Consider the following 23,796-nt stretch of genomic DNA (forward strand, 5'->3'; position numbering starts at 1 on the left):
TGGCACATCCATTCTGCCACTTTTATTTGTTTCGCAATCAGACTGCCAAGTGACATTTTGGTGGTTGTTTGTTCAGCGCGGCTTATTGCTGGCCAGATTAGGCCTAGGTTTTCCATCGCAGCACCATTTTGGATCCGCCGAATGGAACGAAAACAAAGTCTATTTCCACCGAAATCCTCAGGCAGTCGATATGCCGGTGGGATAATTAAATAGTTCCGCTTCGACCTGCTGGAAATCATTCCGCAAAATAAGCCAACGCCACTGAAATTGGCTGAAGTTGACAGGCGTTCGCCAAATTGAAGAATTTCTGTGTGTAATAAATTTGAAACGTGACGCGCGCGGTGGTGAAGGCAAAACAAATGCGAAGCTTATTGATGGGGAGAAATGGTATCTGAGTTGGACGGGATATGAATGTATTCCCATTTCTTTTCCATCACCCTCACTTGCCGCCCAAAAGTTTGCATGTCAGCGGGTCTGATAGATCTGTCACCTGCTCACGTACGCGCCGAACGAAGGCCATCCAATGTTTGTCAAACATGATAACCTTGGCTTATAATTTATGAATTTTTCAATAATAAGCCTGACCAAGTTCATAAATTACACGGCGGCTAGGCTGAAAGTGCCCATTCCCTGTAGCAGCTGCTTTAAGGACATTCGAGTCCTGCGAGCACGTGCAACTAGTTTGCTGATTGATTAAACCACGCAACATCGTCTTGAAAGGCCACCAACTGTATACATACATACGTACGTACAAGAGCCAGGACGTTCCAGGAATTGTTATTAGATCGTTTGCTAGTTCCTCCGCCGCCATCGTACTTTCGCAAAGTTGGTTCGCTGCGGATGCTGATTCCGATGCTGATGCTGATCTGACGTGGACGGCACACGTGCTAAAGTCACTTTTAACGGAACAACACGGCATCACTTAACGCGCTCCCCGGTCTCGGAACAGCGGTAACCCCCTACCGCCAGTCCCCGACCTCTGACCCGGGACCCCGCCCAGTTCCCAATCCCGAAGCCCATGCCCATTGACTCGGACGTGACAAGTGCGGGCAATGGGCGATATCCCAGCATGGGCCACGATTCCTGCTCATTGTCATGTGCAGCGCATAAAGGGGCGGCTTCACTGAATGGTGGGCGGGGCACGGAGGATGTCGAGTGGCGCCCAGGAATATCCAATATGACAGCCCCTGGCGAAGTGAAAGCGAAAGTCAAAGCTACAGCCGTTCTTAAAGCATATCAAGTATACGCACTTAGCCCTTCGTTTAAGTCAAGCATGCCATAAAATCAAATTCCCAACGAGCTGATGAAATTACTTGCAAAAATATTTAACAACTCGAGTGCGAGCATGCTAAAAATCCCAATTGTTGTCAGCAGGCAAACACTCGTTGTGTCCTGTGTAAACATTAGACAGTTGCCAAAATGTACTTGGCCTCCGGCAAGTAACAAGAAAACATTAGGTACATGACCACCCCGCACTCCCATCCCAAATGAGAAATTGTTTGCCTCAATTAAGCAAGAGCGCTAGCCCACTCATCTGAGCATATTTCACACAACAACCACTCAACGGGGTGCACCTACATAGTAGGTATTATGTAAATATGTTAATTCCCTCTCGGTCCGAAGACATAGCCTTATGCTCGACCACCGCAGAGGGTCGAGTTCTGGTGACGTTTTCATTAGAAATGCAAATGGGCATGGCGACATCTTCAAGTTCAAGTTGCCGATCAATTTCGAGACGGGACTGGGAAAGCCCAGGTCAGCCAGGTGATAGTTGGGTCAACCAGTTTGGACAACTTCAACGAATAAAAGTCGCTGGCTGGCCTCGCTCCATACTTGATTTTCCCCAGGCATTCTACTAAAGAGATTCATTCCGTTGCCTTGATTGTGAGACTGCTTTCATTACGTATACGCAGCGTTGGCCCAAATTTATGTCAACCAGCGAGTTGCGAACGGGCGCTATATTTAAGCCTATGTGTTCTTATTTTCTAATTACTATATATGCATGTTGGCTGCGCCCGGTTGACTGTGGGCGTGGTCTGTATCTATAATTAGTGTTTTGCACACACACATATTTATATCAAATGCCGGCATAGTCGCTGCTTAATAAATTAAACGACAATTTGCACTGGGACCGCGCTGTTGCTCGTAAAGAGTCGGTATCCTGAAAACTGGGACATTAAGCTGGCATTAGGCAAAGGCAGGCCTGCAATTAAAATAAAATGGAGAGCTCAAGCGTCGACGACAATATGCACTATAAGGCAGACAAAAATGTGTGTTTTTGCTCAAAATGCGTACTAAGGAGACCTCGAAAATAATTTATGGCCTTCTTGTGGGTGCCAAGGATCGCGCAATAAGCCGCCAATTTATATGCCGCTGTTTTTGCTCTATCTATGTAGAAATAAAGAAATTATATTTTCTATATTTTATCCGATTGTTGATTTCTTGTCGCATTTTCGGCTGATTAACGTGCACAAACAGAAATCTCTTGTATGGCATACTTTTTAATATTTAATCTCGGCCATTTAGCTGGTTGCAAGCAAAAAATACACAAACACGCAAAATAATAATCAGCATCTGTCGTCGTTGCCGTTTGATTGTCAATACAAAATATTTTTATCGCTAACACAATTTGCCAAACAAATTGGCCAGCTCGGCGAAATTTGATTTGATTTATTCCTTTCAGCACTCTCGGATAGGTTTTTTAAAATATTGCTTTTTTTAGCATAAGCTTTAGTTTAGTTTCAGCTCGGTTCGGTTTGGTTCGGGTTTTTGCGCTTGCAATAATTGATATCGGCTATTTGCATATCAAATTTAATATATTTGCATATATTTCTTTTGCACAGAGAAACGATTTTGCGGCTAGCCAGTCAGCTTTTTGGGTACAATTTTTTGTTTTTTATTTGTCGCCAGGCATGCGGAAATAATTTTGGCAACCAAAACTCGTATGTAGAGAAGAATAGAAACGGTCAGCTCGTAAAAGAGTTCTAAAAGCCGGCAGCTCCAAACATTTTTTGCAAAAGAAAGGCTAGAAGCAAACAAACTCGTTTAACTGGGGTTTAACTGGCAAATTTGTCGTTCGTAAACAATGCTTATGATTTAAGGAAATTACTAATGCTCCAATTTATGGTGAGGCGACAGATTTGATTGGATTTTTGCACCTGAAAGGCACCGCCCGGTTTTGACACCAGCCAGGTGATAGCCGAATAAATTAAATGCACAATTTTATTCGTTTCGACTTTCTGGTGGGTGCCAGTACAATGGCAATAAAATAATATAGGGGCAGTCTTGTTGCCTCGACGAGAGAAAGACTAAAAATAATGGATAAAATAATAAACAGTGACAGATTTTGTAAATAGATCGATTGACCCAAAAGGGCATTTACATAAAGTGGTGCCAGAAATTCCCTCCCGTAGATGTTTTTGGTCCGCCTGGGCCGCTTTTTTTTATTTATTTATTGATACGCCAACGTCGTCCGACCGCTATTATCTTCGATTCCGAGCTGGAAACTCTTTCCCCGCGTTTCGACCACTTTTTATGTCGCTGCTGCGTGCATCTTTTATGTGCGTGTGGCGCCCGAGACCTTGAAATTGTGGCTGGTTTGTTTTATTATGCTTACATTTGATTAGTTTGCATATGACATTGCCACCAGCGACTAACTTGGCTGAGATGCTGCTGGCCAATCGGCGATCCGCAACAGTTGGCAGTGGGCAATAGGTGGGGCCGCACACAAAGCCAAGACAAATTGTTTTTGACTTTAGGTTATTGCTTCGAATGTGAATCTTGATTGGATTCTGGCCAGCGTGGAATGGGGGTATCATATAGCATCATTACATATAGAACCATATAGAACTTGCGTGTGTCCGGTCCAAAAAGTGATATCATGGTTGTGATGTCTTAGTGGATTTCCTCACTGACCCCATCTTTGGGTTACTCATCGCTATAGTTATCCGTGATATCAATCAGTATACATATTAGTCATAACCGCGATTGGCATTCGCCACTATTGATTTGCAAATCGGTTCGTCTATCTTAAATATGGATCTTGGGTATTTCTCCTAAATTATGCAAATCAAATCAGTTTTCAGCGGATTGGTTGCTGCCCCTACCCCCCTTCTGCTCGAACATTTTGCCGAAATAAAATAAAAAACCATAATTTTTATGATATCAATAAACCATGATGAAAAACGTGATAATCGCTGATCAGATTAAATGGTCGCCTGGCGCCAGCTGATTACCGCCGAATTCCGAATAGCTTCGGGTGCTGGTCAACAGTAAAAAAACCTCAAGGTCGCAACGGTTGTTAACTTTATGGCTTCTATTTTGCAAAGCCGTGTTTTTGCCACAGGTTAAATGGCCGAGCGACGAGCTCCGGACAAATGGACAGATGGACCGTCGTATAGATGGATGAATGAATGGATGCGCAAAAAAGTCTGGCGAAAATTGATTTCTACCCATTTCATATCTATTGTTTTTCAACCCTACCACAGTCCAGTGTTTGGGTTTCAAATGGCCAAACCCTAGAGCAGCCAGTCCCAGATACCATACACCATATACCATATTCCAAATACCAAAGGGGGACGCAATAATCGCTGGGAATTCCCAGCTAGAAATATGCGGCTGGACCAACTAAAAAGTGTAGAAAAACCGAGTCGTTTTCGAACTCGTTTGGATGCTCCGCTAAATGTTTTAGCATACAAAATATGAAGAAAATCATTTCATTTACTGAAAGCATGACCATTTATAGTGGCTTTTGCTAAACGAGTTTTCAGCCGTTTTCTGACCGTTTCCTCTGCCGAGAGCCTGCTCTATTGGATTACAACTTGACGGGTAGGGTCTTGTGCCTGAACATTTTCGATGATGGTACTACGACGTGGACTGAGGGATCGTGGAATTAGCATAATGTCGATGCCAGCATTTGCAAGAATAGGGCGGCAAGATATCGATGCGCTTTGTTCACGTCGGCTTGGCCATTGTTTTATCGCACAAGCTTCGTTTTTCGAAGGTGGATAGCATTTCAAGAGACAAAAGCTGCCGAAGAAGTTACCAAAAAATGCTTCGAGCCAACAAAAACAACGATGGTAAAGTCTGCATGAACTTGAGCGCAGTCTAGTGACACCGATCGTTGGTTTTCGTATAAATATTGGACCTTTCGGTGATGCAAACGTCAGACACAACCAAGTGGTCAAAGTCAAAGAACTAAATTCAAAATGCGTGCCTTCATTGTAAGTATACGTTCGATCGCCGATTAAATACTCCAAAAGGATACCAAGGATTACAATGCTGTTTTCTTTACCTCCAGGTTATGTGCTTGGTGGCAGTCGCCTGCGCCGATAAGCTCGGCTACAACTACCAGCCCGTGGGACACTCCAGCTCCGGACTGTCCTTCGCTCCTGGCAGTGGCAGCATTGGAGGTGGCTCCATCGGAGGAGGCAGCATCGGAGGCGGCAGCATCGGAGGAGGCCTCATCGGAGGATCCATTGGTGGTGGCTCGATTGGTGGCAGCATCGGAAGCGGTGCCGGTCTGGGTGGTCTGAGCAGCATTGGTGGTGGAAGCATTGGAAGCATTGGTGGTGGTGACGCCCTCAGTGCCCCCGTCTCCTACAACGCCCCTGCCCCCGCCGCCGAGCTGGAGAAGGAGTTCTTCACCTTCACCGCCAACGAGCAGGACTTCGATGAGCCCCAGCAGCTTGAGCGTGTGTCCTCTGCCCTAAACAAGGCCCTGCGCGTTGTCTTCATCAAGGGACCCGAGAACCGTGGTCTGGAGAACGCCGCCCTTGCCCTTGCCAAGCAGGCTGCCCAGCAGGAGACCGCCATCTATGTCCTGAACAAGCAGGCCGATATTGGAGATCTGGCCAACAAGCTGAACGCCATCCGCAGCAACAACAACAACAAGCCCGAGGTGCACTTCGTCAAGTACCGCACTCCCGAGGACGCTGCCAACGCCCAGCGCGCCATCCAGGGTCAGTACGACCAGCTGGGAGGATCCTCTCAGGCCCACAACGGCGGTGTTGCCCCCGTCCTGAACTTCGCCTCCGCCGCTCCAGTGCGTCAGGCCGCCGCCCAGAGCCCCGACAACTCCTACCTGCCATCTTCGGTCTTCCGTCGCGTCTAAGTCGCTCGTTTCACTCCTTTCGGAATCGAAAACGCCAGCGATTTTTGACTGATATTAAATCGTAGTTTTTGTTGACTAATGCTTAAATAAATTCAATTCTTAAATTTTAAAACCAATTTGACATGTTGTAGTGCGTTTGTAAAAACCCAAAACTTTGCAGGCTGAGTTCATTGGAAACGAAACTTCGCAAGTTCGGATTTATTTTCCGCGAAATATTTTTCTTGCAAACTTTGAAAGCGCACATAAGTTGAAGCACTTATATATTTCTTAGGAACTAGTTTATTCTTAAACATATTTAAAAATTTAATACCAGTTTATGACTGCTGAGATCTTGGGTTTTGACTTATTATTTTCCTTTCTTATTTTCTTTCTGTTTTTATAAATACGTATAACATTTATTTTGATTTATCAAAAACTGTTGCATACTTAGGTTGACTTCGCCACTTTTTAAAGGAATTAACCCAATGAAAATAGCATAATTTACATAACCAAATTAGATAACTTTTATTCGAAAACAACGTTTAACAATCAATTTTCTAATGACGTAGGCGGCTCAGGATGTTGGCGGGTAGGTAGTTGCTCTGGGGCACTTGTTGAGGAGTAACGCGTGCTGGAGCAGCTCCCTGGGATGCAAAGTTGATGGCATTAGCCACGCCACCGTTGATGGACTGGCTGGAGCCGCCGAGTTGATCGTACTGCGATTGGATGGCCCGCTGGGCATTAGCAGCATCCTCAGGTGTCCTGTACTTGACGAAGTGCACCTCGGGCTTCTTGTTGGCATTCTGGCGCACGGCATTGAATTTCTGGGCCAGCTCGTTGATATCAGTCTGTTTGTGCAGCACATATATGGCAGTCTGCTGCTGGGCAGCCTGTTTAGCCAGGGCCAAAACGGCATTCTCGTAGCCACGGTTCTCCGGCGACTTGATGAAGATCACGCGAATGTTCTTCTTGACCGAGGCAAGAGCCCTCTGCAGAGCACCCTTATCCTCGAAGTCGTCATCGTTGGCATAGAAGCTGTAGAACTCCTTGTGAACTGAGGCCTGGGGAGCGGCACTATAGCTAACTGGTCCCGCCAGTGCAGGGACTTGGGATACACCACGACCCCCAATACTGGTTGTCGCACCTTGTCCGTAATTATATCCGGACAAGCTACCGGCACTTGCCGCTGCCACAATGCTTAGAATAATGAGGGCACGCATATTGACCCGATGCCTACGAGATGTTCTAGACGAATGAATAATATAGCATTCATTATCTACCTTTTATACCGCCAACGCGACGACGTTTAAAATTAGACTAGAAAATCTAGTCAATTGAGCCGTCTAGTCGCTTTGGGGTCCCTCTGGCGGAACACGGCGATCATCGATCTCCGCTCACGAATCGTGACTCGCGAATGGCCAGTGGCTATTGGCCATCGGGTTTTCGGAATGCTGTTAATCTGCTAACATAATTTCGCTCTTAACACATTTAACACATTGTTTTGAGCAAAAGACAGCTTCAATCGTGCCGCCGACTGAGATGAGATTCCGAATCGGAGTCCAAGTCCGAGCTAAGATCCGATTGCGAGTCCAGTCGTTTTCCGAACTATCGTGATTCACCCATAATTGGCTTATAATTTATGCACAAACAAAAGAAAAATAACCGATCTCTTGGCTGTTTCAATCGGATTGTTTTGTTATATTTGCTTGAATATGTATACAGAACCGCTTATTTGTTAATGATTTCAACAAAAAAGTGATCGTCAGCTTAATAAAATTAATGATTAGACTTTGTTTTTATGGCTAATCAGGTTTCGATTGGGCATAAATCTTCATTGCCTTCGTATGTGGGTTGCACTTGAGATTCCTTTCTAATTGTACGTGACACACGACGGACCTCGGAAACCAGGTCATCTAACAGTTGTTGGCATCTCCGCGACCTTGAGCTGTCGGCGGGAAAGAACCAGTCCCTCGTTGGCCGGGAGTCCGGTATTAATGCTTCCCGCTGGCCAAGTGGGTGGATCTAATCTTGTAGTCGATTAATTTGGCGGCATGCGAGTTGGCTATGTCAGACAATTAGTCCATCGATTTGTATGGAAAGTCTCGGTGAATATGATTCGACGAGGGGTTAAACTCATAAAGGAAACCTGCTCCGAACTGCCTTCCTTATCTTGATGTCGTCAATTCGAGATATTTATAGTTTGAAGGGCACTTTTTATACTTAACCCATCCGCAAACAATCAAGCCAAACAAGGCGGACTTAATGCACCATTAGCTACTATGGCCAAGCCGCAATAAAAATGTCACTCTATAAAACACATAAGGCAGACCTTTGTTTGAATTTTCGTATTTAAATTTCAAATTTATTGGTGTAATTATGCATTAGTCAACAACGTGTAACAGGAAGAATGAGTTCTTCAGTCGAGATTTGCTTAAGTTAATGGGGTCCAAGACGTAGCCTTCCTAGAAACGCAGACGACGGAACACCGAAGTGGGCAGGTAGGCGTTCTCGGGGATCTGGGCGTTGGCCTTCTGGACGGGACCAGCGGAGGCGAAGTTCAGGGCGGGGGCAACACCACCATCATGAGCCTGAGAGGAGCCTCCCAGCTGGTCGTACTGACCCTGGATGGCGCGCTGGGCGTTGGCAGCATCCTCGGGAGTGCGGTACTTGACGAAGTGCACCTCGGGCTTGTTGTTGTTGTTGTTGCGGATGGCGTTCAGTTTCTGGGCAAGATCTCCAATATCAGCCTGCTTGTTCAGGACATAGATGGCGGTCTCCTGCTGGGCAGCCTGCTTGGCGAGGGCAAGGGCGGCGTTCTCCAGACCACGGTTCTCGGGTCCCTTGATGAAGACAACGCGCAGTCCCTTGTTCACGGATCCAGCAACACGCTCCAGTTCCTGGGGCTCATCGAAGTCCTGTTCGTTGGCGGTGAAGGTGAAGAATTCCTTCTCGAGTTCAGCAGAGGGTGCGGGTGCGTTGTAGGAGACTGGAGCGGCCAGAGCGTCGCCACCTCCTAGACCACCGAGTCCACCAAGACCGCCAAGACCAGAATCGATGGAGCCACCACCGATGGAACCACCAAGGGATCCACCTCCGATGCTTCCTCCTCCGATAGAGCCACCACCAATGAGGCCTCCTCCAATAGAGCCTCCTCCAATTGAACCTCCTCCGATGGAGCCTCCTCCAATGGATCCACCACTGAAAGAGCCGCTGCCAGGAGCGAAGGACAGTCCAGAGCTGGAGTGGCCCACGGGCTGGTAGTTGTAGCCGAGCTTATCGGCGCAGGTGACTGCCACCAAACACAGGACCTGGAGACATGAAGAGAGAAGTGTTATCCTGGCGTATAATCCTTTGAATCCTTAACCGCGCTACTTACAATGAATGCGCGCATCTTGAGCGGATTGCTGGTTCTTTTGCTTTGAGGTATGAGTTGCTTGTGTCTCTGGCTAGGAGCGATCTTTATTATTTATACAAATCCATCTTGGAGGCTGATAAAGACAAAGATACCGCCGCGGCGTCTGCTGCACGGAGATTTCTTTGAAGCCACTGTGTTTTGCCGCCTACAAAGGTTTTTGCTTCCTCGGTTTTTTTAATGTTCGGTGTGGAATTTTTTGGTTGCGTTTCAATGGGCAGAGTCTGGCCGTCGTGGGTTATTCAAATATTTCGAGTTTCGTCCAATAGTTTACAAGAATTCATATTAAATTATAAAATTAATATGTCGCGAGCACGTCGGAATGAGTTTATCATGCAGATGGGTCATAATTAGGTACGAGTATTATATAAAATACATTTTTTTGACAAATTCTTCGGCAAGGCTAAAAGCTTGTTTTATGTAGGACATCTGCACTTGGTTTTTCCGACTGAATGACAATCGTTTAGTCTTTATAATCGTTTTCGACACATCTGTTTAGTTCTGATTTATGGACATGATGCAAGCGCTAAATTTAGCAAGTCGCCTAATGAGATGTTTGAAATGCCGCCCCCAGTTCATTGATTCTTTTTTTCGCATATATTACTAATAAAATAAAAAACTTAGCTTGAGAGTGATGAAAACGATATGTTTATATTTAATTTACGTTTTATGTCGTAAATACATTTAGCCTACATTTAAAATATGCGGAAATATTTTAATTTATTCCTCCTCCAGTACTTCGAGCTTGAAGTTAAATTAAAGTCATTGGTACGATAATATTTTTGTTATGACAAATATTAAAAGTCAAGGTCATCAGGAAGCTGTCGTGGGTTATATAGCTTACCAAATTCTAAATGAGTGTTAAGGGCCTTTTGCTCTATATTGAGTTAATAGCGCTGTAGCTCCTTAAGAATAAATTCAAATTAAAAATTATTACCATATATTTTGTGCAATAAAAACAGGTAAAAAAATCCCACCAATGACTTAAATACTTTTCTAAAATCCCAACTTGTAACTCCACTGGTGTTGTTATCAGAAAGTATACACTATTGTTTACTTCACCACCATCCAAGAAAAAATATAGAATTTTTGGATTCAGATTTTTGTATATTAATTATCAATAGATTTCAACAATAAGATTTAACAAGAACAGTCAACGCCTTCATCTCGAAGTCGTTAAAATATTTACAAACGACGACGGAAGATGGAAGTGGGCAGGTAAGCGTTCTCAGGGATCTGAGCATTAACCTTCTGGACGGGTCCAGCGGAGGCGAAGTTCAGGGCGGGGGCCACACCACCGTTGTGGGCCTGAGAGGATCCTCCCAATTGGTCGTACTGCGACTGGATGGCTCGCTGGGCGTTGGCAGCATCCTCGGGAGTGCGGTATTTGACGAAGTGCACCTCGGGCTTGTTGTTGTTGTTGTTGCGGATGGCGTTCAGTTTCTGGGCAAGATCTCCAATATCAGCCTGCTTGTTCAGGACGTAGATGGCGGTCTCCTGCTGGGCAGCCTGCTTGGCGAGGGCAAGGGCAGCGTTCTCCAGACCACGGTTCTCGGGTCCCTTGATGAAGACAACGCGGAGTCCCTTGTTCACGGATCCAGCAACACGCTCCAGTTCCTGGGGCTCATCAAAGTCCTGCTCGTTGGCGGAGTATGTGAAGAACTCCTTCTGGAGCTCAGCAGCGGGAGCGGGGGCGTTGTAGGAAACTGGAGCGGCCAGAGCATCGCCACCTCCTAGACCACCGAATCCACCAAGACCGCCAAGACCAGAATCGATGGAGCCACCACCGATGGAACCACCAAGGGAACCACCTCCAATGGAACCGCCTCCGATGCTTCCACCTCCGATAGAGCCGCCGCCAATGAGTCCTCCTCCAATGGATCCTCCTCCAATGGATCCTCCTCCAATGGAACCACCTCCAATGGAACCACCTCCAATGCTGCCACTTCCAGGAGCGAAGGACAGTCCGGAGCTGGAGTGGCCCACGGGCTGGTAGTTGTAGCCGAGCTTATCGGCGCAGGTGACTGCCACCAGGCACATTACCTACAGGATTCAAGGGTTATCCGTTAGTTCTGAATTCAGCGGAAGTCCTGGCTAAACCACTTACGATGAAGGCGCGCATCTTTAGTTTGGGTTTGAGGTTCTCTTGGTTCGGAGCACAAATTGCTTCTGCCTATGACCACGGCGGCGGTAACTATATATACTAACCCAACTTCGAAGCTGGCGGCGCAGTTTCTCGAAGACAAAGCGCTGATGCTGCTAAATGTTTTGTCCGCCTACAAAGTAGGCAGCGAACGGCTTTTGTTCGGGCTCGCAGAGCAATTCAGCTTTGCATAAATGTTATTATAAGGAAAAGCTATTAAAAAACAAACAAATTGCAAGAGCCGCTGACAAAGTCAGAAACTTGGAAGATCTAGATTAAAGTCAAATATATAAATCTAAGCGTATTGGTTTTTATCGATTTTCGTTTTTTATTCAATTACATTTCTACAACACATTTAACAACTGTCACTTTCCATTCGGTCCTTAACGGATGCGCAGGCGACGCAGGATGTTAGCGGGCAGGTAGGAGTTGCTCGTGGCGGCGGCTGGTGGGGAGTAGTTGGGGCCACGACGAGCGGGAACCACGGGGGCAGCGGAGGCGAAGTTGATGGCGTTGGCAACTCCTCCGTTGATGTTCTGGCTGGATCCTCCGAGGTTATCGTACTGCGACTGGATGGCACGCTGGGCATTGGCCGCATCCTCGGGAGTCCTGTACTTGACGAAGTGTACCTCAGGACGCTGGTTGGAGTTCTGGCGGGCGGCATTGAATTTCTGGGCCAGATCTCCAATGTCGGTCTGCTTGTTCAGGACATAGATGGCGGTCCTCTGCTCGGCAGCCTGCTTGGCGAGGGCCAGAGCAGCGTTCTCCAGGCCACGGTTCTCGGGTCCCTTGATGAAGACCACGCGGAGTCCCTTGTTCACGGAGCCGGCGATCTTCTGGGCGGCCAGAGGATCCTCGAACTGGCTCTCGTCAGCCTCGAAGGTGTAGTACTCCTTGTTCAGTTCGCTGGAGACCGAGTAGTCCGGGCTGCTGGCGGCACCATCGTAGGAGTCGCCAACACCGCTTCCGGAGTAGCTGGGAACATTATCGGAGGCGGCTCCGGTAAATCCAGCTCCGTAGTTGTACTGGGCGCAGGCGGCACCAATCAGGCAGAAAGCGATGAGGAAACGCATGGTGAAGGTTTGGTTTTGTAGGCTGGGTGTGCTGAACAGGCAAAGGCCAAGACTGAATCCTGAGACTGAGGTGAGCAGCTTATATACCCATCTGGCGTAGTTAGAACCGACTTAGAACTATAACCGACACCATTCCCGTCGGGTTGCTACATAACTCAACTAGTTTTTTATGCAAAGCGGTGCGCTTATGAAATGATTATGCAAAACTATCCTAAAATTCTCGCCAATCCATCCAGTCGGCGACCCCCGACTTTCTGCCCAATTGCAAAAGTCAAATTCTCGACCGGTTCATGGCGCCGCGATCTATTCTTGACCGGGCCAAAACTGCCCGGAATTCGATTGGGGAAAATGCTGCAAAACTATCAAACCCGTTTCCAAAAAAAGTCAGAGCCCGTCTAAAAATGTTCTGATGATCGTTAAAGTCGAACACAATGTGATGCATTCTTTGAGTTCCGCCTACGAAACGATAAAAGCTTAATCTATGCGAACTCCATTGATAGTTAATGGTTTGTTGTTGCTTTCTGTTTGTCGCTTTTTTTTTGGCTATCGAAAGTGGGTCTAGAATTTGAAGCGACTTTTTAGTTTGAGGTTCAAAGTCAAGAAGAATGTCGGAAGCTTGCTTTGAACTCTGGGCAAACCTGTTTTAAATAGCCTGGGAATTCCATACAAGTCCCCTATATAAGAGCCAGAAAATTTGGGTCCAGTCAGTTTAAAATTTCATATTAGAGGAGGAGAATAGCGGACAAAAAATCGTTGTCTAAAATCATGTATATAAAAAATGCTTTGTTTGGATAGAAGGATATCATCATCAAAAATGTGCTGATACTTTTCTGTAAACCATACAAAATAATCGTTTGATAATGTTTTGTCATCTTAAGCTAAGCAAATGAATTTTACCTTCCTCACTTTTGAAAATTATAATTTTTTTTTAAGTTGGATTTTAAGTGAATTTAAATGCATGACGTACATAACATAATCATTTAAGTCTTTTTCATAAAAGCCATAATATTTTTCTTTTGAAATACTATCAGTACTACAATTTTCATTCAGTGTTCAATAATTTTGGATTGTATTTGCTTTGGATTGTATTTGTTCCGTCTTAAGCGTTCTGTTTACAAAATCAATCACATAAATCAAATCAGATTTCAACAATTTTTCGTTTTATTTATGGAATAAAGCATAACTAACTAGGCAACAAATCAACATCATGTATATGGCACTTAAAGACGGAAGCGACGGAAGATGTTGGCGGGCAGGTAGCTTGGTCCTGGAGCACTGGCAGCGGTGCTTTCGCGGGGAGCCGATTGGGAGGCGAAGTTCAGGGTGGAGGCCACACCACCATCTTGGGCTTGCGAAGATCCTCCCAATTGATCGTACTGACCCTGAATGGCACGCTGTGCGTTGGCAGCATCCTCGGGAGTGCGGTACTTGACGAAGTGCACCTCGGGCTTGTTGTTGTTGTTGTTGCGGATGGAGTTCAGCTTGTTGGCCAGATCACCGATATCAGCCTGCTTGTTCAGGACATAGATGGCGGTCTCCTGCTGGGCAGCCTGCTTGGCCAGAGCCAGAGCGGCATCCTCCAGACCACGGTTCTCGGGTCCCTTGATGAAGACAACGCGGAGTCCCTTGTTCACGGCGTTGGCAACACGGTCGGAGGCAGCTGGATCGTAGAAGTCACCCTCGTCGGCGGTGTAGGTGAAGAACTCCTTCTCGAGTTGGGCCTGAGGAGCGGCGTAGTTGGGGGCAGCAGCGGATTGGGATCCTTCCAGGGCATCAGCAATGGAGGAGGGACCGGGGGCAAAGGATGCGCTGGGTGCAGGCGCGAATGCGGGTGCATCGCTGCTGGCCGATCCCGATGGCTGGAAGCTCAATCCGGAGGGAGAGTGGGCTACCGGTTGGTAATTGTAGCCTAGTTTATCGGCCGTGGCCAAGGCAATAAAGCAAAGGACGACGAAGGAACGCATTTTGACTGTTTGTTTGGATGGAAGAGGTGATTGGTTACTGACTTATCGAGTCGACATTTTGTCTTTTATAGGTGCAATATTCAGTTCTTCGGCTGCAGTATGGTGCGATATGAATTATGAACAGTTCAAATTTGCCTCAAAAATGCATAAATAAGAGATTAAAATGTTAAATTTATAATATAATTTTATGATTCGTCACACTGCTGCTGCGGTTGCAAATATTTGCATGGCTTTGTTTTTACTGGCTCTGCGGAAAGCGGCATGCAAATTAGGAGCTAACCAGAATTGGCCAGTGAGGAGGTTCATAGTCCGACTCGGATTGCCAAATCAGATGGCGCCAAGTAATTTATTAAGAGACCAATTATCGCATTATCTGATTTGGCGCTGACAAGGCGCAGTGGTGCAGTTTTTAATTGGCAACCGGCCTAGGCGATCAAAAATCATGTATATATATTAAGTAAAGATGGCGGCTATATTTAGCGATGAGTTCGATTCTTCACTTCCGGCGGATGGAAGGTCGCCTCCACCCGCAACATTTGCATAAAGCAGCTAAACACAACGACCAAGACGACAAGACAAAGCCGCTGAATAAGGCAATAATAATTTGGCGAATCGTTAAAATATTTATTTTTGGCAGCGGTAACGCGACTAGGCGCGCCTCATTTGCATGTGAAACGGCCTGTCAAACGTTTTGTTTGCTCTCCGGCCGATTAAGGTGACACTTCTCATCCCGGGCGAACTGGGAATGGGTTTGGATTTCTGATACACATGCACATACATGAGTAACAAGGCATCCATCTAAATAGCCCCAAATGGGGTTTACGATACTCTTGATGCTCTGTCCGCGGCTTTTTATAGCCAGATTTTATTGATTTCAACGATAAAGCTACATGAAAATACCAAAACGGCAAGGTTGGCCCACAGCACTGGCCAAAAGCGGCGCCGAAGAATACGCGAATTATTGATTAAGGCAGCATATTGAATTTAATATGAATTTTATGGCGCCAGCTTCGGCTCATACATGGCCCGTACCTCTTCCTTCTGAGTTTCTAAGTTGACCTCATGGTGCAGCCACCCGCTTCGCTTGCATATTTTAGCGGGGTGGTACCGGTACTGGAACTGCCTGATCTAGTTGGCTTAGACCGTAATTAGACCGCTTTATGCAGAGCGTTTTGCATAGCAGTGGCTTTCATCTGCATAAAAGCAAAAGAACCATCTCACACCATCATCAAATCCCACAGCCACCTCACCCGCTCAACATGCGTCAGTTCTCCGTAGTTCTTTGCCTGTGCCTCGCCGTTTTGGCCAGAGCCGATAAACTGGGCTACAATTACCAACCGGTGGCCCACTCTCCCTCCGGATTGAGCTTCCAGCCATCTGGATCGGCCAGCAACGATGCACCCGCATTCGCGCCTGCACCCAGCGCATCCTTTGCCCCCGGTCCCTCATCCATTGCTGATGCCCTGGAAGGATCCCAATCCGCTGCTGCCCCCAACTACGCCGCTCCTCAGGCCCAACTCGAGAAGGAGTTCTTCACCTACACCGCCGATGAGGGTGACTTCTACGACCCAGCTGCCTCCGACCGTGTTGCCAACGCCGTGAACAAGGGACTCCGCGTTGTCTTCATCAAGGGACCCGAGAACCGCGGACTTGAGGATGCCGCTCTGGCTCTGGCCAAGCAAGCTGCCCAACAGGAGACCGCCATCTATGTCCTGAACAAGCAGGCTGATATCGGTGATCTGGCCAACAAGCTGAACTCCATCCGCAACAACAACAACAACAAGCCCGAGGTGCACTTCGTGAAGTACAGGACTCCTGAGGATGCTGCCAACGCACAGCGTGCCATTCAGGGTCAGTACGATCAGTTGGGAGGATCTTCGCAAGCTCAAGATGGTGGAGTGGCCTCCACCCTGAACTTCGCCTCCCAGCCCGCTCCTGTCCAGGCTGCCAGCAGCCAAGCGCCCGCCCAGTTCCTGCCCGCCTCCCAGCCCGAGGCTACTGCCCCCATCTCCTCGTATGTGCCACCTGCCACCCCCGGTAGCTCCTACTTGCCCGCCAACATCCTGCGCCGCCTGCGTTTCTAAGTTCCTGTCATTGGACATTCCTTTGTTATTGTTGAGATTTTAATACGAAATAAATTTGTTTGATAATATGTATAAATTTGTAATTTGTTTTTACTCTTTTTGAGTGCTATTGATATAAATTGTATAATAATGATATATATTGTTTTTGAGGATTAAAAATACTACCGAGTAGTGTGGAAGCTCATTCCCGACATTCCTGTGCTATTGTTTAGATTTGAAGACACAATAAAATTGTTTTAAAATGTAAATTCTTAACTTGGCTGGCGGATCTTTGCGGCCAACATTCCTAGGCATATTATCGGCCAGAATAAAATTTTCGAGCTACAAAATTTTCGCACTCGGTGGCTGGCAAACAAGTTTGACTTGCGTTGAATTATGAGTCCGTCCGACTAAGCTGTTTGTGAAAATTGCAAATGAGCGGAAACCTAAGATGTTTTCTCCGCCATCGCTTTGAATAATCTGGTGCGTGATAATCTGTATAATCTGGTGTATAACATATGGCTTATCGGCTACTTGGCTGCCCATGCCTACCTACGCACTTCGCGGTTCGAAATTGAGATGGCACTCGGTTTGACAAATTGCACGAGACATCGGACGACAGACGACAATGGTCAAATGCCGAAAATCCATTGGGGCGGGCAATTTAAAATTATTAAGCTGGGAAATTAGCCCAAAAGCGGAGGGCCAGAGTCTTACTTTCAATCATCCCCAGCTTGATTTGCATAACAAAATGGGCGAACAAAAGAATGCGGCTACTGCATAGTCAGACAATTTGGAGCTTGGAGCCGCTACCGCCCAGCCCTTTGTCGCCTGATTTACATAAAAATTTTGTTTTTCCGTAAGCTGCAAGTTCATCAAATTTTAATCAACGCCGCCGCCAACGCCACAGCTTCTGCTTTTGCTTCAGCTTCTGCCAATAGGTCTAGACCAAATCGAGCTCGGTCCAAAGCCGCCAAGTGGAAAAAGAAAAACAGAAAAACAGGTTAGGCCCACAGACAATGCGAACCTTATCGCGATCTCCAGCACGCTGTCATTCGCCTGTTCTGATTGACGCCCCTGCCGTGTCGACCAGGCCATATAAATGGCCCGGCGGCTCAGCTCGACATCATTCTGACTTCCGACTCCGGAGCTCCAACTAGAACAGCAATCAGTTAACAGCAAGATGCGCGCCTTTGTCGTCCTGTGCCTCGTGGCCATCGCCTCCGCCGACAAGCTCGGCTACAACTACAAGCCCGTGGGCCACTCCAGCTCTGGACTGTCCTTCGCTCCTGGCAGCGGATCCCTCAGCCTGGGAGGCGGCGGTGGATCCTTGGGCCTGGGAGGCGGCAGTGGATCCTCGGATCTGGGAGGAGGCAGTGGATCCCTCGGCCTGGGAGGCGGCAGCAACTTCGGCAGCTTGGACGGCGGCTTTGGCGGTCTTGGCGGTGGCTCCATCGATCTGGGATCCTCCGGACTGGGTTCCTCCGGTCTTGGATCTGGATTGGGATCCTCTGGTCTTGGATCTGGCCTGGGCTCCTCTGGCTTGGGATCTGGTCTGGGATCCGCTGGACTGAGCGCCCCCGTCTCCTACAATGCCCCCGCACCCGCTGCTGAGCTCCAGAAGGAGTTCTTCACCTACACCGCCAACGAGGAGGACTTCGATGAGCCCCAGGCTTTGGAACGCGTTGCCAGCTCCGTGAACAAGGGTCTGCGTGTCGTCTTCATCAAGGGACCTGAGAACCGTGGTCTGGAGAACGCCGCCCTTGCCCTCGCCAAGCAGGCTGCCCAGCAGGAGACCGCCATCTATGTCCTGAACAAGCAGGCTGACATTGGAGATCTGGCCCAGAAACTGAACGCCATCCGCAGCAACTCCAACAACAAGCCCGAGGTGCACTTCGTCAAGTACCGCACTCCCGAGGATGCTGCCAACGCCCAGCGCGCCATCCAGTCGCAGTACGACCAGTTGGGAGGATCCAGCCAGGCTATCAACGGTGGAGTCGCCAATGCCCTGAACTTCGCCTCCGCTGGCCCAGTGCGTCAGGCCACCGCCCAGATCCCCGAGAACTCGTACCTGCCCTCGTCGGTGCTGCGTCGCCTGCGTTACCGCCACTAGGAAGTGCCATAGCTTTTAGCTGCCCTATTTGTTGACTTTTTGTGTTATCTATTGATTTGTCGAACGAACCGCTCCAATACAATACTTTTTTAAATTAATGACCTGGCTATTTCTGTCCTGTGTGTGGGAACTGAGCTAGCCATAAAGCTGTCGGGAATTTTTGACGATTGAGCCACTCACTGCGGGCCGAGTGAGAAATTGCAAAGCTCGGCGTTTATTACACGCCCGGAGTGGCAATAAAAATTCCAAAGCGATGGCGCCGAATGGAATACAAGTGGAAATCAATAAAAATTTACATGTTTTGGGATGCAGAGGGAAAAAAACAATCGACGAAAATTTTTTATCATAATTAAAATGTTAATCTGCGTGAAGTAAAAGGTTAGGCAAACTATTAGCGCTCAAATTTATGGCAACTGCAAGACGGAACCAAGACGGCATACATAATGTATGAGTGATAACAGAGTGGCCGGATGAATGGCCAATAACAAAGAGCCAAAGTGGTCAGCGACAGATCTTTTCAAGAGCACCCACTATACGCTCGATTAGCATAAGCAGAAAAGTGGCCGAAGTTTGTTTAGAAAAATCATAAAAATTATGCTCACCACCACAATGATTGAGCTGAAAAACAAAATCGAAAGAAGCCAACTCCAAAGTTAATAGATAACAGCAGAGAAACAAACGGTGACAAAAAGCGAATTGGGAATTGGCCAAACTGCAGATTGGCTGATGAGGGAGCAATGGGCGAAATGCTCGGTTTGAGGTGCAAAATCAAAGACAGCCAATTAAAAAACCAAATGATGGCCATAAACAAAGAGTTGCAATCTGCAGTGATTTCGCATAAAAGTCGTGGGCGTCGTGGAGTTGGACATACTTGCCTTCGATCCAGCAATCCGAGCGGAGTTATCCACCTACACACCAAAAATTAAGATGCGCGTCCTTATTGTAAGTACTTTGGATTCAAGGATCTTTAATCAGTAGTTTATACTGACTGGTATACATTTTCAGGCTCTGTGCCTTGTGGCTGCCGTTAGTGCCAGGAGTGGCTATAACTACCAGCCTGCAGCTTCTGCCCCAGCTGTCGCATCCTTTGCTCCTTCCGGACCCAGTTACTCCCCTTCCGTGGCTGCTAGCCAGGATGCCCCAGCCGAGACTTATGCGCCTGCTCCTGCCCCCGAAGCTGCTCCCTCCGCTGTTGCCACCAACTATGCGGCACCCCAGGCTGAGCTCCAAAAGGAGTTCTTCACCTACACCGCTGATGAGCAGGACTTCCTTGAACCAGCTGGCTCTCAGCAGGTCTCCGGCTCCTTGAACAAGGCCCTCCGTGTGATCTTCATCAAGGGACCCGAGAACACTGGCTTGGAGAACGCTGCTGTGGCTCTGGCCAAGCAGGCTGGACAGCAGGAGACCGCCATCTATGTCCTGAATAAGCAGGCTGATATCGGCGATCTGAGCAACAAACTGAACTCCATCCGCAACAACAACAACAACAAGCCCGAGGTGCACTTCGTGAAGTACCGCACCAACCAGGATGCCCTCAACGCCCAGCAGGCCATCCAGTCGCAGTACGATCAGCTGGGAGGATCCTCCACCATTCAGAACGGAGGCGTGGCTCCCGTCCTGAACTTCGCATCTCAGCCAGCTGCCCAGCAGGTGGCCGCTCCCTCGGCTCCTGGTAGCTCCTACCTGCCCGCTTCGGTCCTCCGTTTCCGCCAGTAAGCAGTGAACTGACCTCAGACTGACCCATGACCCATCAACGATTCCTACGCACTCGCTGCGACCCACTTTGCCTAGTTTGTAAATCTCTCGAATTTCGATATGTGTCCCCAATAAAATATTGTTAATATAAAAAAGTGTTGTAATAGTTGGTGGGAATCGCGAATTTTGTAATATGTTTTCGAGCGACATTGAACTATTTACCCTATAAGGTTGGCCGTATTCCCGATTTGGATACATTCATCTAACCACTTTTGAGGGCAAAATATTATAAAATGCTTTGCCCTCTTGCGATTGTTAGTTAAATGTTTTTTGCTCTTCACATTGGTTATATCATGCTGGGGATAGTGGTGAGTTTATCCGAAAATTGGCATGGTTGGCATAAGATAATAAAATCTTTCATAGTTTCTCACGTTGTTGGCCGGCAGCTCTGCGGAACTGGGCTACCAGTATCAGCAAAGCAGTTATGGAGGACCTGTGAATAGCTATGGAAACGAAGCAGTTTTGGGTGATGAACGATACCCCAGCCAACCGGGTAATCACTACCAGGAGAACGCAGACTTTCACAAGCACTTTTACGCCTTCGAGGCTCCTTACGATTCCGTGGAGGAGGCGGATTTAGCGGAAACTAAGTTATCATCCCTTGCCCAGAAAAACCTCCAAGTGGTGTTTATCAAGGCTCCGGAAAATAAGGCGGTGGTGGGTGCTCTAAACGCCTTGGCGAAGCAAACCAGCGAGGATAAGACGGCCATCTACGTGCTCAACAAACAGACGGATGTCAATGAGCTGGCAAGCCAACTTAGTGCCCTTAAGGCGCAGCACAAACATAAGCCACAGGTCCATTTTGTTAAGTACAAGACGGAGGAGGAAGCTGCTCAGGCCCAACAATATATTCAGGCCCAATACGGCGGAGGATCTTCGATTCCCCAGCCGGCAAAGGCATCCTCCTTGGGATATTACCCTGAGCAGCAGCCACAGTATGAGCAGGATGCGCCATCTGAGGAGTATCCAGCTGGCCAAGCGGGTTATCTGCCATCCCCTCAACAGTCCGCCTATCAGCCGCAGTCTGGATATCTTCCACCCTTGCCCAGTTACTCCTCCATTTCACAGGGCTACAATGCTGCTGGATCTTCAGCTGGAGCCTCCAGCATTGGGCAGATCGATCTGCCACCTGTTCCCGAGGCTCAGCAGGATCTATCCGCAAACTATAATGATGCCGGTGTGGACTACCGCTCTGCGAGATCAAGGCGCTTTGATTTTCGGGCCAACGAGCGACATAGGCGTGGAAGTAGGATGGTCTTTCCCTCGGCCAACCCTGGAAAACGCCTGCGGCTCTGAATTGGCCACCTTCTGCCAAATTAAGACATTAAATTAGTGCCATAAGACTGCCCCAAGGGGTAACTAGTTATAGCTGCGAATAAAGCCCAATATCTATCAATGAATTTGTGTTTCTTCTACTCGGCCTACGATCTTAGCTGGAGTTGTTAATTTCGGTAAGCGGCTTATCAGCGATGCGAGACTCTAGGCTTAGAGACAAAAAAAATGAAGAGACCCGCAAAAACATCAAAATGACGTGTAAATTAACAAATCAGTAGCCATAAAACGTCGGTCGTAAAAATACCTGGCGAGTGAAAGTGGAGCTGCGAAGGTGTAAGTCGTTGGTAGTCTAAACAAATGGCTTTGACTATGACAGGCGACAACAATGGGGACCCAATAGCATATGAAAATATTTTATAACTAATTCAAATTGGGAGCTCATTTGTAAATTTTATGCGAATTAAATTCAAGTTCAAGCCGGGCATCAGGTCAAACGCACAACCACACTCTTAAGTGGGTATATGGAGTTCGCTTTTGTTTCGGGTCTTGCAAAGCCCGAAAATTTGCATTTCAAAATTGAACGACATTAACATGGATAATCGGAGCAGGCAAACAAACACAGAAAACCAGAGCAAACGTTTGCAGAAATCTTTTATAGGAAAACAGATGCAAAAATGCGAAATAAAATAAAATCATAACGAGAGGCGACGCGGCCGAGAAGTCAGCTTACTTTCGAACTGCTATTTGTTTGTGTCGTATATAAGGATGGTTTTGTTGCTGGGACTGGATTATAACCAAACAGCGCTTCAAGCGGTAAAATGGCTAAAAACCCATTGCCAGCGCGGAATATCGCAGCCATGCTCTCCTTGCTGGTAAGTTTGAAAGCGGAAAAGTGGTCTTAACTGGAGAGTAATTAACTCAATTTCATATAGTTACTATGGACTTTTATTGGATTTTGCCATGCTTTGGGTGAAGTCTACCTGCCGGCTGAGAATGAAGTGTCATCAGGAGGAAAACTAGCCACGGAATACTTTACCTATGCGGCTCCACCGGAAGAGGATCAGGTGGCTCCATGGCAATCAGCCAGGGAATTGGCCAAGGTGCTCTCCCCACCACAACAGGTGGTGTTTATTCGAACGCCGGAGACGAATATCTTTTCACTGACTGCTAAGCAACTGGCGGTTAATAATCCACTGGACATCTTTGTGCTCCACCGACAGGCGGATGCAGATGCTCTGGCCAAACAGCAGGCTGCGATTCAACAGCAAGTAGCTGAAAAGCCGTCAGTACATTTCGTAAAATACCGAACTCCCGCGGATGTCACTAGAGCACTAAGCGCTTTGAGAAGCGATTATGATCGGTTGCCAGGAAACAGTATTAGCCATGCTATAGAAAAAGCCGATGTTCTGCAACTAAAACCACAAACAACTGAGACACCAGTGATCTTCAAGATTAGGCCAAAAGACAGCGATTACTACGAGACGCATGAGGCGGCAAGCGAATTGGAAACGGCCAAGTTGCAGGCGCTATTTCGGGAGTATCTGCCACCGGGAAAACGACGTTAGTTAACCTATGACCTATAGGCTAGTCCCAAAGATTGTTTAAAGGTTATTTAAATTAATTGTTAATTAGTTAAAATCAATTGAACTGTTACTGAACATTAAATAGATAAATATAGCCATAAAGTTGTGGAAACTTTATGTTTATTAATCATTCCATTTCATTAAATACTCATGCAAATTGATACTCACAAATTTACTACGTCAATGGAAAGTCTTCTTTTAATAATTTAGTAGACGTGGGAGCCAGAAACTGTTTTTACGAAAATATAAGGAACATTGGTAATTCAACTCGAATTACAAATAGTAGACTTTACACAATTCCCTTAGTTAGCTTTTTGATTTGGC

The 23,796-nt window shown here is 47.2% G+C and overlaps 11 protein-coding genes across 11 annotated transcripts; 6 read left to right on the forward strand and 5 right to left on the reverse strand.

Moving 5' to 3' along the window:
- The first annotated feature begins 5,070 nt into the window (after positions 1-5,070).
- Positions 5,071-6,228, forward strand: LOC6729751 (keratin, type I cytoskeletal 10). The gene is made up of 2 exons (XM_002105021.4): positions 5,071-5,222; positions 5,300-6,228. Exons 1-2 carry the CDS (start codon positions 5,208-5,210, stop codon positions 6,110-6,112), a joined length of 828 nt encoding a protein of 275 aa, XP_002105057.1. The 5' UTR covers positions 5,071-5,207; the 3' UTR covers positions 6,113-6,228.
- A 363-nt stretch (positions 6,229-6,591) lies between these two features.
- Positions 6,592-7,473, reverse strand: LOC6729752. Its single transcript, XM_039294973.2, has one exon. It carries the CDS (start codon positions 7,309-7,311, stop codon positions 6,649-6,651), a length of 663 nt encoding a protein of 220 aa, XP_039150907.1. The 5' UTR covers positions 7,312-7,473; the 3' UTR covers positions 6,592-6,648.
- Positions 7,474-8,466: 993 nt separating this feature from the next.
- Positions 8,467-9,568, reverse strand: LOC6729753 (putative mediator of RNA polymerase II transcription subunit 17). Its single transcript, XM_002105023.4, has 2 exons — positions 9,468-9,568; positions 8,467-9,399 (listed from the first exon to the last, which is right to left on the reverse strand). Exons 1-2 carry the CDS (start codon positions 9,480-9,482, stop codon positions 8,554-8,556), a joined length of 861 nt encoding a protein of 286 aa, XP_002105059.1. The 5' UTR covers positions 9,483-9,568; the 3' UTR covers positions 8,467-8,553.
- Positions 9,569-10,589: 1,021 nt separating this feature from the next.
- On the reverse strand, positions 10,590-11,756 carry LOC27207094 (glycine, alanine and asparagine-rich protein). The gene is made up of 2 exons (XM_016182842.3): positions 11,611-11,756; positions 10,590-11,546 (listed from the first exon to the last, which is right to left on the reverse strand). Exons 1-2 carry the CDS (start codon positions 11,623-11,625, stop codon positions 10,689-10,691), a joined length of 873 nt encoding a protein of 290 aa, XP_016036447.1. The 5' UTR covers positions 11,626-11,756; the 3' UTR covers positions 10,590-10,688.
- A 194-nt stretch (positions 11,757-11,950) lies between these two features.
- LOC6729754 lies at positions 11,951-12,783 on the reverse strand. Its single transcript, XM_002105024.4, has one exon. The coding sequence runs from the start codon at positions 12,717-12,719 to the stop codon at positions 12,030-12,032; it is 690 nt and encodes a 229-aa protein (XP_002105060.1). The 5' UTR covers positions 12,720-12,783; the 3' UTR covers positions 11,951-12,029.
- A 1,002-nt stretch (positions 12,784-13,785) lies between these two features.
- Positions 13,786-14,735, reverse strand: LOC6729755. The gene has a single exon (XM_002105025.4). It carries the CDS (start codon positions 14,681-14,683, stop codon positions 13,940-13,942), a length of 744 nt encoding a protein of 247 aa, XP_002105061.1. The 5' UTR covers positions 14,684-14,735; the 3' UTR covers positions 13,786-13,939.
- A 1,163-nt stretch (positions 14,736-15,898) lies between these two features.
- Positions 15,899-16,801, forward strand: LOC6729756. The gene has a single exon (XM_002105026.3). It carries the CDS (start codon positions 15,943-15,945, stop codon positions 16,765-16,767), a length of 825 nt encoding a protein of 274 aa, XP_002105062.1. The 5' UTR covers positions 15,899-15,942; the 3' UTR covers positions 16,768-16,801.
- Positions 16,802-17,833: 1,032 nt separating this feature from the next.
- On the forward strand, positions 17,834-18,957 carry LOC6729757 (jacalin-related lectin 34). Its single transcript, XM_002105027.3, has one exon. The coding sequence runs from the start codon at positions 17,930-17,932 to the stop codon at positions 18,857-18,859; it is 930 nt and encodes a 309-aa protein (XP_002105063.1). The 5' UTR covers positions 17,834-17,929; the 3' UTR covers positions 18,860-18,957.
- Positions 18,958-19,690: 733 nt separating this feature from the next.
- LOC6729758 lies at positions 19,691-20,709 on the forward strand. The gene is made up of 2 exons (XM_002105028.3): positions 19,691-19,801; positions 19,865-20,709. Exons 1-2 carry the CDS (start codon positions 19,787-19,789, stop codon positions 20,573-20,575), a joined length of 726 nt encoding a protein of 241 aa, XP_002105064.1. The 5' UTR covers positions 19,691-19,786; the 3' UTR covers positions 20,576-20,709.
- A 144-nt stretch (positions 20,710-20,853) lies between these two features.
- LOC6729759 lies at positions 20,854-21,995 on the forward strand. Its single transcript, XM_002105029.4, has 2 exons — positions 20,854-20,922; positions 20,978-21,995. The coding sequence occupies exons 1-2, from the start codon at positions 20,878-20,880 to the stop codon at positions 21,908-21,910; spliced, it is 978 nt and encodes a 325-aa protein (XP_002105065.2). The 5' UTR covers positions 20,854-20,877; the 3' UTR covers positions 21,911-21,995.
- Positions 21,996-22,662: 667 nt separating this feature from the next.
- LOC6729760 lies at positions 22,663-23,588 on the forward strand. Its single transcript, XM_002105030.3, has 2 exons — positions 22,663-22,761; positions 22,822-23,588. Exons 1-2 carry the CDS (start codon positions 22,708-22,710, stop codon positions 23,452-23,454), a joined length of 687 nt encoding a protein of 228 aa, XP_002105066.2. The 5' UTR covers positions 22,663-22,707; the 3' UTR covers positions 23,455-23,588.
- The last annotated feature ends 208 nt before the right edge of the window (positions 23,589-23,796 follow it).

The sequence above is a fragment of the Drosophila simulans genome, chromosome 3R (assembly GCF_016746395.2).
Source record: "Drosophila simulans strain w501 chromosome 3R, Prin_Dsim_3.1, whole genome shotgun sequence".
NCBI classification, from domain to species: Eukaryota; Metazoa; Arthropoda; class Insecta; order Diptera; family Drosophilidae; genus Drosophila; species Drosophila simulans.

Excerpts from the sequence above, each read along its gene's own strand:
- LOC6729759 (XM_002105029.4), top strand. The coding sequence starts at position 20,878 with ATGTTTTTTGCTCTTCACATTGGTTATATCATGCTGGGGATAGTG. Across the intron at positions 20,923-20,977 it reads ATATCATGCTGGGGATAGTG|TTTCTCACGTTGTTGGCCGG; the intron begins GTGAGTTTATCC and ends AATCTTTCATAG.
- LOC6729760 (XM_002105030.3), top strand. The coding sequence starts at position 22,708 with ATGGCTAAAAACCCATTGCCAGCGCGGAATATCGCAGCCATGCTCTCC. Across the intron at positions 22,762-22,821 it reads CAGCCATGCTCTCCTTGCTG|TTACTATGGACTTTTATTGG; the intron begins GTAAGTTTGAAA and ends AATTTCATATAG.
- LOC6729755 (XM_002105025.4), bottom strand. The coding sequence starts at position 14,683 with ATGCGTTCCTTCGTCGTCCTTTGCTTTATTGCCTTGGCCACGGCCGAT.
- LOC6729756 (XM_002105026.3), top strand. The coding sequence starts at position 15,943 with ATGCGTCAGTTCTCCGTAGTTCTTTGCCTGTGCCTCGCCGTTTTGGCC.
- LOC6729757 (XM_002105027.3), top strand. The coding sequence starts at position 17,930 with ATGCGCGCCTTTGTCGTCCTGTGCCTCGTGGCCATCGCCTCCGCCGAC.
- LOC6729752 (XM_039294973.2), bottom strand. The coding sequence starts at position 7,311 with ATGCGTGCCCTCATTATTCTAAGCATTGTGGCAGCGGCAAGTGCCGGT.
- LOC6729754 (XM_002105024.4), bottom strand. The coding sequence starts at position 12,719 with ATGCGTTTCCTCATCGCTTTCTGCCTGATTGGTGCCGCCTGCGCCCAG.